The sequence below is a fragment of the Phyllostomus discolor genome, chromosome 10, assembly GCF_004126475.2.
Source record: "Phyllostomus discolor isolate MPI-MPIP mPhyDis1 chromosome 10, mPhyDis1.pri.v3, whole genome shotgun sequence".
NCBI classification, from domain to species: Eukaryota; Metazoa; Chordata; class Mammalia; order Chiroptera; family Phyllostomidae; genus Phyllostomus; species Phyllostomus discolor.
In genome coordinates, this window is record NC_040912.2 from 69,507,556 (window position 1) to 69,522,576 (window position 15,021).

Genomic DNA, 15,021 nt, shown 5'->3' on the forward strand with positions numbered 1-15,021 from the left:
ATTAGACTTATAAAAAGATGCTCATCAACATCACTAATTATCTGAGAGATGTAAATTAAAACCACAATGAGATGACACCTCACAACTATCAGAATGGCTGTCATCAATAAATTAACAAACAATAGGTGCTGGCAAGGATGTGGAGAAAAGGGAAAGCTTGGGCACTGTTGTTGGGAATAAAGATTTGTGCAGCCACTGTGGAAAACAGTACGGAGTTTCCTTAAAAAATTAAAAATAGAATTGTCTTATGACCCAATGATTCCTCCACTTCTGAGAATATATCCAAAGAAAACTGAAACACTAATTCAAAGGAATACATGCACCCCTATGTTCACTGCAGTGTCATTTACAAAAGCCAAGATTTGGAAACTGTCCAAGAGTCCATCAGTTGATGAGTGGATAAAAGAATGCTTTGGTACATTTACACAATGTGATACTGCTCAGCCATAAAAAAGAAGAAAATCTTGTGTGACAGCATGGATGGACCTGGAGAGTATTATGCTAAGTGAACTAAGCCAGTCAGAGAAAGACAAATAATTTATTATTTTACTTATATGTAGAACCTAATGAACCAAATATTCCAACAAACAAAATAAAAACAGAAGCCTAGATACATAGAACAGATTGACAGCTGTCAGAGGGGACAGGATTGGGGGCTTTGGTGAAAAAGTTGAAGGGATTGAGCAAAAAAATAATAATAACAACATACAGACACAGACAACAGTATGGTAATTGCCAGAGGAATGAGGTGAGGGAAGTGGAAGAGTGCAAAGGAGGCATAAATTCAGGCTGAAAAAGACTTTACTTTGGGCTGTGAATGCAGAATTCAGTATGCAGATCATATGTTATTGAGTTGCAACTGAAAACCTCTGGTTTCATTAATCAAAGTCACTCTAACAAATTCAGTAAGAAAAAAGAATTAGTTTTATATACCAGGTTATGAGCACAGCCCATGAAAGCAAACAGGTATTGAGTCTATATACATAACATTTTTACTGATGGAACATGTCAAAAGGGGTTTGCAAAGTTTCATGCTGGAGATTTCTCCCTAGACAATACTCCATGGTTGGGTAGTTGAAGTTGATAGTGATCAAATTGAGACATCAAGTGAGAACAATCACTGTTATATCATGCAGGAGATAGCCGACATACTCAAAATATCCAAATCAATAAAGTTATTGGTGAAAATGAAAAAAATAATTAATTATATATAGTATTTTTCCCAAGGAGCCAAAAAATTTTATTTGTAATTGATTCTCTTTTGTAACAACTTGAGATTTAATTCATACCCCATACAATTCACACAAAGTATACAACTCAGTGATTTTTTTTTAGTATATTCAGAGATGCCACCATTATCACAATCAATTGCACACTATGTCCATCACCCCAAAACGGAACCTAAACCCACTGGCCGTCACTCCAACTCATCCCGCAAACCTGAAGTCCTAAACCACTGTTAATCTATACATTTTTATTGCCAAATAATATTCCATTGTATGTATATGTCACATTTTGTTTATGGATTTATTAGTTGACCAACATTTGGCTTGTTTTCATTTTCGGCTAGAATGAATATGCTATAAACATTTGCTTACAAGTTTTTACATAAAAACACATGTTTTCATTTCTCTTGGGTATATACCTAACAGTGGCTGGATAGATACGGTAACTATGTTTACCTTTTTGCTAAACCATTTTCCCAAACAGCTGTACCATTTTACATTCCCATAGCAGTTTATGAAAGTTCCAATTTCTTTACATCCTCAGCAGCACTGTTTTTGTCTTTTTTATTATAACTATCCTGATGAGTATGAAGTACTATCTCATTAGGAATTTGATTTGCATTTCTCTGACAGCTAATAATGTTGAGCATCATTTTATGCACTTACTGGCCTTTTGTTTATCTTCTTTGGAGAACTGTCAATTTAGATCCTTTGTTAATTTTTTTACATTAGGATCTTTCTCTTTTTATTGGAGTATAGTAGTTGTTTATGTATTCTAAATACAAGTTCTTCCCTTTCCTGATATATGATTTGCAAAATTTTCTCTCATTCTGTGGATTGTCTTTTTGCTTATTTGATGGTATACTTGGAAGCACAAGAGTTTTTAATTCCATTGATGTCCAATTTATCTATTTTTTTCTTTTGTTGCTTGTGCTTTTATTGTCATTTACTTAAGAAACCATTGCCATAAAACCAAGGTCATAAACTTTTACACTTCTAATTTTTCCTAAAAGCTTATAGTGTTTGCTTTTATATTTAAGCCTTTGGTCCACTTTAATTTTTGTATGTGCTGTGAGATAAAGGCCCACTTCAGTCCTCTGCATATGAATATTCAGTTGTCCCGGCACCCTTTGGTGAAAAGACTAATTTCATCTAGCAAATTGTATTAGCACCCTTTTCAAAGATCAGTTAACTATGAATGTGAGGGTTATTTCTGGACTGTCAGTCTAGTCCTATGAGTTTGGAAGTATTCCTTCCTCTCTAATTTTTTGGAATAATTTGAGAAAGATAGGTGTTAACTCTTAGATTATTGACAGAATTCACCAGGAAAGCCATATGATCCTGGACTTTGTCTTTGGGAAATTTTAAAATGACTGATTCAATTGTATTACTTGAAATCAAGTCTATTCAGATTTTCTATTTCTTCATTATTCAGTCTTGGGTGGGTGGTTCTAAATATTTATCCACTTCCTTTAGGTTTTCAATTTGCTGGCATATGATTGTAGGAGTCTCTCATGATCCTTTCTATTTCTGTGGTGTTGAGGAAATATTTCCCATCTAAAAAGATGAAACTTCATCTGCTGAGTATAGTAAAAAATATTCTTGTAGGAAAACAGTTGCACAATAAATTAACAAATAGCACAATCATTATCATTCTTACATACACATAAAAAAATACATTATAGAACATTAAAGTTCTCTGGTAATTACTGGCATGTTCTGTTCCAAATATTTTCACATGAAAAAAAGATTTATCTTTTAAAACACATTGTAGTGACTTAATCAAAACACATGTTTTATATTTGAAAATAGTACTGTAGCAAATATGTTTGTGGCACAAATGTTCATAACTGTGTTGTATAGGAAGATAAAAACAAAATATAATTCTTAATTAAGATTTGACTGTGCTCTGTGTTGTATAAATAATGCCTTCTGCTTTAATTCGCTCCAGTATTGGTCCATAGATCTGCTTTGAAAAAGGTCCAATCAGGCCTTTAGCTTGAATTTCACCTGAAAGAAAATAAATTTATAGTTGCCATTTTAAAGGTGGTATTAAAGCTTAATTTCTACAGCAAGTCTCTACATAGCACTAAACTCAGAGTCAATCCATTGTTGGAGGCCTGACCATCTTTAAAATACCTGTTCAATGCCCCCGCTAAATTATTACTTAATCAATACTCTGCAAAAAGGGGGGGTTAATTTTATATAGCAAAACAATCTGCCCTTAGGGACAGGGTCACAATTTTTATACTTAACTGCATTAACTCCTGCTAAGATAATTAGACAATAAAGTATATTAAGAAAGTAAAGTAAATAAAACTGGTCTGCTTTTTTCTTTTGCCAATGTCATTTTATCTAAAAGCATAACACCAACAGAATGAATTAAAACCCATGTTTTTTGGGGCACATATATCTGCTAGGATCACTGTAACAGTAAGTCTGGACACATTCCTTAAATGCCATGATGACCTCTTCATACATCACTTCACCACTCTGGCTCCTCAGTAACTAAGTATATGTTTTAATTTGATATTAGCTGATATGTAGATATGTTTTCTTATTATTTAATATTAATATCCTTTGATGTCTTCTACTTTCCTCACACTTTCACAAGGGCCAAATAGGGTATTATACTCAGAGGTAATGCTTGTTTAAACATATATGTAATCACAAGGAAAGAGTGGAGAGTTGAAATTTGAATTAATTTGGTTCAAAATATTTACTGAGTACTGATAATATACTGAGATATAAAGATTGATAAAAAGTGGTCTCAAAAAAAATGTGTTCCAGGCAAAAACAGAATTAAAAATGGTCTCCTTTTTTGAAATCTAGAAGTGAATACCCTCTGCTATTTCAGTGTTACCACCCCCAGAATATGAATAAACAAGAAAAGGGAGTTAACATGTGTGTGGCAGGAGCTTTATGTATTATTTCACTTCGGTGTCACAACAACCTTATGAATTAGAGATGACATTTCCCAATTTAATGATGAGAAAACTCTGGCTCAGAGATGCTGAGTAGCTTGTATCTTATCACTCAGCTGTCTTGTGACTCAGCTGGGACACAGAGCAGGTCTAACTCTAAAGCCCTTGACTTTTATTCACCACAGAGTGATCAATGTCCCAGTCATTTTAGCACCTGGATCTTCTGAGATGGCTCACTTTTATTTATTTATTCATTTTTCTCTTTTATTAAATGTACTGGGATAACATTGGTTAATAAAATTATATCAGTTTCGGGTATACAATTCTATAATACACCATCTGTATATTGTATTGCACATTCAAGTCTCTTTCTATCACCATTTATTCCCCCATACCCTCTTCTATCTCCCCCAACTCCTACAGAGATGGCTCACTTCTAGTGAATGCCAGTGTTATACTCAAGAATAATTATTTGATGTCCAGGCACTCGATGACTTGGACAAAGGAACTTACCATCAAGCAACATTTTGGCTGCCATAGCAGTGGGTAACCCCACAGTTTTAGCCATGGCTGAAAAGCCATTCACATCTCCATAAACCACAAGATCAATAGTCTTATTTTCTAAATGTCCAGAAGGATGTCTGATTCCAAAACTGTCTCTCATCACAATCATATCTTTCTCTCCAGGACCTTAAAAAAATAAACAGATGTTTTAAAGTGTCATCATCATTACACCTCCAGCGTCCTATTTCATCTCCTGCTGCTGCCTTTCTGCTTTCACAAGTTTCCCTCCCATTGTATATAGCCCTTTAGGCAATGATCTATACTGCTTTTTAGCTCAAAGACCAACTGAAAAACTCAAGGAATTATAACTCCAATCATGCCCTTCTATACAAGTTGCTATCACGACAGCCTGGCCACAGACATGCAGGCCCAAATTCATTCTTAATCGACAGTTCTTTCATTCTTCCCTCTGAAAACATAACCCAGTGTTCTCTCCCTCATATTATACATCCCCACCTCTACTGCTTGGCTCCAGCCCTCCAATCTAATTTGCTAGTTGTACTAACAATATCTCATGTTTTTTCTTCTGGGACATTTTCTTAATAGCCCATAGCCTACCATAGGAGAGTTTCATAGCCAAATGCTTGGAAAGGGCATCCACCACAGACTCTGCCCGAGGGACTTGTTCATCCCCAAGTAATCCCAACCTGAGAAGCACAAGAGGTGGCTGCATTAGTTCAAGTCCTGTACATGTTCTCACCTGGGAAGCAGAAGGGAACATTCCTTGGATATACTCTTCAAGGGTAGAATAACAAAATGACAGTTCAAGTTATAAGACCCTCCTCAATTGTAAAATAACAATAGCAACAGTGATGTTTTAACTGGTAGAATCATCCCCTGACTCTCCAGGAAAGTACTCCATAGTGTTCCAATGAGATTAACCAACAGGTTAGTTCTCCTGCATTAAGGATACCAACAAAATGTGCCAGTCATGTGAATGAGTGTTTTAAAATGGCTGGAAAAAGACTGGGTGAATGTCCTACAGGAGAAAAAAAAACCCACCTTTCTTGGGAATTGAGTAGTAAAGTATCTCAAGTATTTCCCAAGTTGTAATTGCCATTGAATTTCTCTATTTCATCCCCACATGAACATGGTATATGGTAATCTCTCCACAACAATAGAGTAGAAAATTAATAAAAGATGATGTAAAATGCTTGGTTCTATTTTTGACCTTTCTTTGATGAAAAAGGACTAAACAATCATTGATACAATATTTTGCTCTAAACTGATGAGTGGGTGCCTACCGTTCAGCAGCCTCCAGCTGAGTACTATCTCCTCCTAGTTTCTTAAGGACAGCTTCCCTAAGCACATCATGCTTGGAGGATGGTGAAATTCCAACTAGATCACAAAGGAGCTCTTTCTGGTTAGAAAAATGAAAATAAAAATTCTAAGTTCGTAATAAAATAAGTAAGTTGAGAAAGTTTTTATTCAGACATTGGACCTCAAATGGACGGTGAATTAGAAGACTATAAATTATAACTCATACATATGCATACACATGTGTCTGCACATTTACATATCAATAAATACATGATATTCCAGAATAATATTTCAGCAATAAAAATGGGCCATAACATTAAATCAATACTAAACAGATGGTATCATATTAACATCACACTTTCTGCCTTTGTTCTGTATCACTTTTTCACCCATTCTCCCTTACCCTCCAGCAGTCCATTTTAGCCAGGAAAAAGTGGAAGGGGCTGATTGCTGTGGTTGCTAGCAGCAACCAGAGTTCTTTTGTAGGTTCAAGAGATGAGAAAGACCTTGCAGACAATAAAATCTCAAAAGGAAAACTTAGGAGTCACATCAGAAAGAATGGCAGCATGAGAGATCCCGTCAGTCTCTCCTCTTGAAGTTTCAACAACTTGAACAGCTATAACTTAACAAAGTATTCTCTGCTCGACCCATAAACACGGCTGAGACATCTGGACATTAAAACATCTAAAAGTAAGCAAGTAAGAACGAAAAGGGGAGGTAAGCAGGGCTGAGATGATCCACTGATGCAGCCCTATAGCCAGGGAAGAAATCTGGTTATGGCTAGCATTCCCTTCAGCTGGGACAAGCAAAGAGATCTCATTGGCACTCCTACAAGTGCAAGCAGCACAAGCTGCCACTGAGCCCAGAGACTTAGGCAAGGACACAGTATGGAAGTGCATCTGTCAGGTGGTCAGCATTCCACACAAAGAAACAAAGCCACTACACCCTTCCACCCCCATAGCCTCTCAGAGCTTGCCTCCCTTTTCCCGTGGTGTCAGGTTGTGAGCAATTATCTGCAAACCTGAGAAATTGTACTACAGATCATATTTTTTTTCTGTGGGCAAAGGGTGCAACTGTGAACAGTTTCAGGGCTGGGGCACAGGGGGACCCCAAGATGTCCAAGGACACTATTACCAAGAGGGCAAAAAAACAAGGAAGCTGGTTGGTTTCCCCAGTCCAAACCACACACATGCATTGTAGCTACAGTGATGGCAGCATCTAGCTACAAGGATGCACTGGGATTTCACAGAGTTAAAAATCTTGTGATTCAGCACCACCTACTGAAAAAGTATAAAAAGACCTCTTTGTTTTAATCTTCTAAAGAAGTACCACTTATATACAGATGTTTAGGCAGAGAAGGAACCCATCAAATACCAAGAAATAGCCAAGGTAGTGAGGTAGCTAAGAAAGAAAATGAACCTCCAGAAAACATACCTAAACACATAGAAATATGTGATATAAATAACACAGAATTCAAGATTGCAGTTCTGAAAATAATTGATGATATTTGACAGAATACATATAGGGAATTTTAAAAAAGATTTTATTTATTTATTTTTTAGAGAGAGGGGAAGGAAAGGAAAAAGAGAGGGAGGGAAAAATAAATGTGTGGCTGCCCCTCACATGCCCCCAACCAGGGGTTTGGCCCACAACCCAGGTATGTGCCCTGACTGGGAATCAAACTGGCAAACCTTTGGTTTGCAGGCCCATGCTCAGTCCTCTGAGCTACGCCAGCCAGGGCCAGACAGGCAATTTAATGCACTCAAAAAATTAATAAACAAAATAAGTACTTTACCAAAGAGACTGAAACTTTAAAAATAAACCAAAAGAAATTCTGGAAATGAAAAATCCAATAAAAGAGATCAAGAATCAACCTGCTAGGAAATAGCTGGAGGAAATAATTAGCAATATCAAAGATAGGAATCTAAAAATGATGCAGAGGAAAAAAATAGAGAGACTTGAGCATTAAAAAAATGAAACAGCTTCTAAAATAACCGACTCCATCAGAAAACACAATATAAGAATAATAGGCATACCAAAAAAAGAAAAGAGGGAGAAGGAACAAACACCTTATTCAAACAAATAGATAATGCAACGTTCCCAAACTTATGGAAAGTGACAGATTTTGAAATCCAAGAAGCAAATGGAACACCTAGTTACTTTAATCCAAAGAGGCCCTCTTCAAGGTACATTGTATTAAAACTGTAAAATAATTAATGACAAAAAAAGAATTCTCAAGGCAACCAGGGAAAAGAAGAAAATAATCTATAAAGGAATGCCCATTATGTTATCACATGACTTCTCAGCAGAAAGTTTACAAGCCATAAGGGAGTAGAACCAAATATTCAAACTGCTGAAAGAGAGAAATTACCATCTAAGAATAATATATTCAGCAAAGTTATCCTTTAGATATGAAGGAGAAATAAATGACTTTCTAGACATACAGAAGCTGAGAGAATTTATCACCAGAAGACCTTCACTGTGGGAAACACTTAGGTTATTCTCCTGAAAACAAAGAACAAAAGGTAACAAAAATATGAGTAAGATCAACAACAAACAGCACAAAACAGAATAATGTGTGACAACAAAAGCATAAAAGGGGGAAGGGTAAAAGTCTGAATTTGCAAGGGAGGATGGAGATCAGATGCATTGAAAAGAAAAAAAAAACTCCTGTTATCTGTGCAAATTTCTTTTTTATAAACCTAATTGTAACCACACACAAAAACCCAAAAGTGAGACAAATTGCCTTAAAAAAGAGGAAATATGCAATACCACCAACACAACAACAACAGATGGAAATACAAAGTGAAAGAATCAACTGAGGCACAGAGCTACCAGAAAACAAAAGATAAAATGGCTATACGAAATCCTCACACTTCAATAATTACCCAAAATGTAAATATACGCAATTCACCAATAAAGAGATACAGGGTAGCAAAATGGATCAAAAAACAAACCCAAACATATTATGCCTTCAGGAGATACAACTTAGCTGCAAAGATAAAGTTAGACTCAAAGAGAAAGGGTGGAAAAATGACTCTCCAAGCACATAACATCCACAGAAAAGCAGGTAAAAATAGATTTCAAGATAAAGGTAACAAGAGACAAATATGGACATTTTATAATGATAAAAAGACCACTACGTCAAGAAGACATAACACTTCTTAATATATGCACCCAATCAGGAAGCACCAAAATACATAAGGCAACTACTAACAGAACTAAAGGGAGATAAATATAAGAACATAATGACAATTGGGGACCTTAATACTCCATTGACAGCCCTAGATAGATCATCCAAACAGAATATCAATAAATAAATATCAGCCTTAATTCACACACCAGATCAAATGTACATAATTGACATCGACAGAACATTTTATCCCAGAACATCAGATTATACATTCTTCTCTAGTGAACATATAACATTCTCAAGGATAGACCATGCATTGAGTCAAAAAAGTAGCTTCAATAAATTTAAGAAAATTGAAAATATACCAAGCATATTCTCTGACCACATGCTTTGATATAAAAAGTCAACTGCAAAAAGAATATAAATAAACCCACCAATATATGGAAATTAAAGAACACCCTACTAAAAAATGATGGACCAAAAAGAAATAACAAGTGAGCTCAAAAGATAGAAAAAAATGAAAATGACAATACAATATATCTAAACTTCTGAAATGTAGCAAAAGCAGTAATAGGAAGGAAGTTTATATCATTACAAGCCTATCTCAAGAAACAAGAGAACTCCCAAGTAAACAACCTAATATTACATCTTAAAGAACTGGAAAAGGGAGAACAAAAGCAACTCAAAGTCAGCAGAAGAAAAGAATTAATGAAAATTAATTTATTATTTAAGTGCAGAATTGAATAAAATAGAAAACAAAAGGACTATACAATAAGTTAATAGAACAAAGAGCTGGTTCTTTTTAAATATTAAAAGGTTAATAAAATTTACAAACCCCTGGCTAGACTCACTAAAAGAAAAAGAAAAAATAGTCATAAACAAAAACAGAAATGAAGAGAAGTTACCACAGACATCACAAATATACAAAGAATTAAACTAAAACACTATGAGAGACTATATGTGACCAAATTCAACCTACAAAAATTAAATAAGGTCCTAAAAATATATAAACTTCCTAGATTGATCATGAAGAATTAGAAAATCTAAATAGAGTAATAAACAGTGAGGAAATTGAAACAACCATCAAAAACGTCCCCAAACTAAAAGCCCAGGACCAGATGGCTTCACCAGTGAATTCTACCAAACACTAAAAGAATATTTAAAACCTATCCTTCTCAAATTATTCCAAAAAACTGAGGATACAATCCTTCCTAACACATTTTATGAGGCCAACATAACCCTAATACAAAACATGGCAAAGAGAACAAAAAAGATTAAAAAAAAAACTATACTTAAGTATCTCTTTTGAATACAGATGCAAAAATCCTAAGGAAAATACTAGCAAATTGAATACAATAATACAGGCAAACATAATACATCATGATCAAGTGGGGTTCATTCCAGGAACATGAGATGGTTCAATATACGTGAATCAATCAATGTAGTACAGATAAAACATTTATTTATGATTAAAACACCCAATAAAATGGGTATGGAAAGAAAGAACCTCAACATAGTAAAGGCTGTATGTAACAAACCTTCAGCCAGTATCATACTCAATGGCAAAAAAACTGAAAGTTTTTCCTCTAAAATCAAGAACAAGACGAGGATGACTGTTCTCATCACTTTTATTCAACACAGTTCTCAAAGTCATAGCCAGAGCAATAAGGCAAGAAAAACAAATAAAAATTACCCAAATTGAGATGGGAGAGGTAAAAGTGTTACTTTTAGCAGAGTACATGATTCTGTACATAGAAAACCCTAAAGACTCCACCAAAAAACAATTAGAAATAAACAAACACAATAAAGTTGCAGGATGTGAAATCAATATACAAAATTCACTGTTTTCCTATATACTAACAATGGAACTTCTGAAAAATAAATTAAAAATAATTACTTTTGCAATTGCAGCCATAAAAATAAAATACCTAGCAATAAACTTACCAAAGGATATGAATGGCCTATACACTGAAAACTACAAAAAGTTATTAAAAGAGATTTAAAAAGACACAATGAAATGGAAAGATATTTTGTGTTCATTATGTGAAAGAATCAACATAGTTAAAATGGCTATGTTACCCAAAGCAATATACAGATTTGATGCAATAGCCATCAAAATCCCTATGTCATTTTTTTAAAGAAATAGAACAAAAAATTATCAGATTCATTTGGAACCATAAATGACCTCAAATAGCCAAACCAATCCTAAGAAAAAAAGAATGACACTGAAGATATTATACTGCCTGCCTAAAAATTATACTACAGAGCAACAATAATCAAAACAGCATTGAATTTACAGAAGAAAAATAGACACACTGACCAATGGAATAAAACTGAGAGCTAAGAAAGAAAACCTTAAGTGTATGGGCAATAACTTTTGACAAAGGAGCCAAAAACTAACAATGGGGAGATAAGGAAGCATTTTCAATAAATGGTGCTGGGAAAACTGGAAAGCTACATGCAAAAGAATGAAACAAGATTACCATTTGACTCTGTGTATAAAAATTAATTCAAAATGGATGAAATACCAAAATATAAGATCTGAAACAGTACACTGCATAGAAAAAATAGGCACTAAACATATGGACCTTGGTTGTAGAGAACATTTTATGAATTTGACCCGAAAGGCAAAAGTAATGGCAAAAATAAATGAATGGGACAATATTAAATGAAAAATTTCTGCACAGCAAAGGAAACCACCAACAAAAAAAAATGTAACCAACAAAATGGGAGATGATATTTGCAAACAACAACTCCAACAAGGTATTAATATTCAAAATAACAAACTCATCATAACTGACACCAAACAAACAAACAATCCAATTAAAAAATGGGCAGAGGACCTGAATGAGACACCTTTCCCAAGAGGACATACAAACAGTCAATGAACATATGAAAAAAATGTTCAGCATTGCTGGCTAATAGGGAAAATGCAAATCAAAACAATGAGATACCACTTCATACCTATTAGAATTGTTACCATCAACTATACAGGTAATAACAAGTGTTAGAAATGTTGTGGATAAAAAGGAACCCTCACTCCCTGCTGGTGGGAATGTAAACTAGTACAGCCAACATGGAAAATATATGGCAGTTCCTGAAAAAATTAAGAATAGGCTTATCATAGGACCTCACAATCTTTCTTCTGGGCATCTACACAAAAAACTCAAAGACATGTATTTGCAAAGATATATGCACCCCTATGTTTTGCAACATTATTCACATTGGCCAAGACATGGAAACAACCCACATGTCCTCAATAGAAGATTAGATTAATATGATATGGTACACTTATATTATGGAATACTACTCAGTCATAAAAAGGTGAAATACTGCCATTTGCAATAACATGGATAGATCTTGAGAATATTATGCTAATCAACATAAGTTAGAAAAAAAAACTAAGAAACATGATTTTACTCGTATGTGGGAGATAAAACTGAAAGTCACAGACACAGGCAACAGTATGGTTGTTACCAAAGGAAAGGGCATGGTAAAGAGTAAAGGGGACCAAATCAAGATGACTGAAGATGATTTGACTTTGGGTGGTGAGCACACAAGGCAATATACAGGTCATGTATCACAGAAACATACACTTGAAATGTATATAACCATAGTGACCAGTGTCATCCAAATAAATTTAATTTTTAAAAAACCTCAAAGGAAAAAAGTTAAAACAGTGGTCATAGCTTTTTCTGCTTTGTAAACAAGACTTTTTCCAGGCTCCCAAGGAAAAAGTTATACTCAATTAAAGGATAATCAAGCTGGTTTACAGGTCAAATTGAGTTTACCACATGGCTTTGCAAATAAAAAGTTTTATTGGAAGTTGCTCATTTCTTTATGTATTGTCTATGGCAGACTTGAGTGGTCTTACACAAAATGGCCCATAAAGTCTAATACATTTTCAATCAGTCTTTAAAACAAAAAAGGTTTGCAAACCACTATTCTATGTGGTAACCACTAAGATACAAGGGCCAGCCATAAGAAGCCCTCTACCAGCCATTCCAATGCAGCTGCCTCACCCCAAGGTTCAGCCTATAGATACTTATTCACTTCTGTCTAACAAGTATATTTATAGAAGGTAAAATCTGGACTGCAAAATCTTTCAGAAAATAAAAACTGAATTATAAAGCAACTCACTAGCAAGAAAACCAAAGTTTCTTTGGGAAACTAATTGGGATTAGCAATATTGATTTTTTTTTTCTCCCTGTGATAAATTTCTGACATTTTCCATTGGAATGTGGGCACATTAATTTAAGTTGTATGACCAGCTAATAGCAAGTTAATTTCTAGCAGATAGTGGAAGATCTACTTTACATTTAGCTCCCAGACTCCCAAGTCCGTTCCAACCCTGAGCCTCTAGGATACTAATACAACACAGATAGGAGGATGAACTCAGAAACTGAAAACTCAAATTACTCATGGTTACAGATGGCCGAATGAAAGAACTGATGGGATCTACAGATTAGGAACCCAGTTCTGTGATATCACCAGCAGCTGTCCTGTGTTACCAGTCTCAGGAGGCCCAAACCTAACTCCTCTCGCTGGGTCACCACATGGGCCAGTAGCAGAGACAGAGACGGGTGTAGAAAGCAAGTCCATTCCTGAGGCTGAGGGAGCCATCAAGTGGTAGAAGTTGTTGAGAGAATAGGTCCGGGGAGCCAGCCTCCATGTTCTCTCCATCCTCCCACACAGGGAAGGGAAAGGGGACTTGGGACTAAGGTTTATCTTCCTGTGTGCAGCTGCAGAATGGGTTCTTTCACTGGTCCAAACCAAAATCCAAACCCGAATGACATTTCTGCAGAGCAGCAGACAATGTGTAATTCTGGGGTCACTCACCCAGGTGAGGGGCTTGGCCTCGGGCCGAAGGGCGGGAAATGCATCTCTGTTTATAAGACCCAACTTTACAAATCCATTCAAGGCTTTGGCATATCCCTGGAATGAGAAAAATTAAGCAGTATACTAAAATTTTCTCTTCAAAGAAAAATATTTTTGTTTTTTTTCTTTTTTTATTAAATCACTTTTATTGTTATTCTATTACACTTGTCCTAATTTCTTCCTCTTTGCCCTCCACTGCCCACCCCAACCCCAACTCCCATAGTCAATTCCCACACTGTTGTCCATGTCCATGGGTCATTCATATGTGTTCTTTGTCTAGCAGAATGTTTTGTTTTGTTTTGTTTTGTTTTGTTTGGAAAGAGAGGTCTATCTTTATAAGTTGTTTAGAAAACAGGCTGAAAGATTTATTTGCATTGCTTCTGTGAATAAAACCTCCTTCAAGTTCAAAACAAAATCAATAGTGTCACAACAATTCCACTGGTTTACATAAGACACCCTGTGAAACGTGGCTCTTTATTTCTGTTTCTGGGTTCATCGAGTGGTATTTTCTGGCAGCATAGGGGCAAGTTTCATTTTTCTCATATGCTTTCAATTCAGCAGGCAGCATTCAATAGAGCAGTTGTTCTTTCTCATAATGGAAGCAGAATCTTGTAAGAATAGCCCCCAAAAGCACACAATCCATCCCAGTGATTAAGAGCCACTATTCTAATGCATGTAGAGAGCAAGAAAGGAAAAGGTAGATCAGAAAGGCTTTTCTAAAATTTCATAAATGTAATAAAAATTAGTCATGTATTCTTCATTGTCAATAGGACAAGTCTGAAGTCCTTGGCATATTATATAAACCCATCCCAATACGCCCCCAGCCTGACTCACTCATCCTCATCTCCACCACTTACCATTCTGCAAGCATGCTGTGCTCTGCCAGAGCCCTGGGCCTCCGAGCGTGCTGTCCCTGTGTCTGGAATATGGGAGCCAGTGTTCATCACCAGTGAAATGTTTGCTTCCCTGGTAAGACCCAGCTCAGTGTAGCTACTGAGCCCCCTATGGGAATGGACACTGCCTTTTTCTCTGTATT

The 15,021-nt window shown here is 35.6% G+C and overlaps 1 protein-coding gene across 4 annotated transcripts in view; it reads right to left on the reverse strand.

Annotated features, from left to right (window-relative positions):
- Window positions 1-1,216: 1,216 nt before the first annotated feature.
- The window catches only part of AASS (aminoadipate-semialdehyde synthase), a 66,106-nt gene continuing 52,301 nt past the window's right edge, over window positions 1,217-15,021 (reverse strand). For all 4 annotated transcript variants that reach the window (XM_028525742.2, XM_036010854.1, XM_028525741.2 and 1 more), the window contains 5 exons: window positions 13,947-14,042; window positions 5,959-6,074; window positions 5,273-5,361; window positions 4,664-4,840; window positions 1,217-3,236 (listed from right to left, as the gene is read on the reverse strand). In XM_028525742.2, coding sequence (XP_028381543.1) covers window positions 3,118-3,236; window positions 4,664-4,840; window positions 5,273-5,361; window positions 5,959-6,074; window positions 13,947-14,042 — 597 coding nt within the window. In that variant the 3' untranslated portion in view covers window positions 1,217-3,117. The remainder of the gene's footprint in view (window positions 3,237-4,663; window positions 4,841-5,272; window positions 5,362-5,958; window positions 6,075-13,946; window positions 14,043-15,021) is intronic.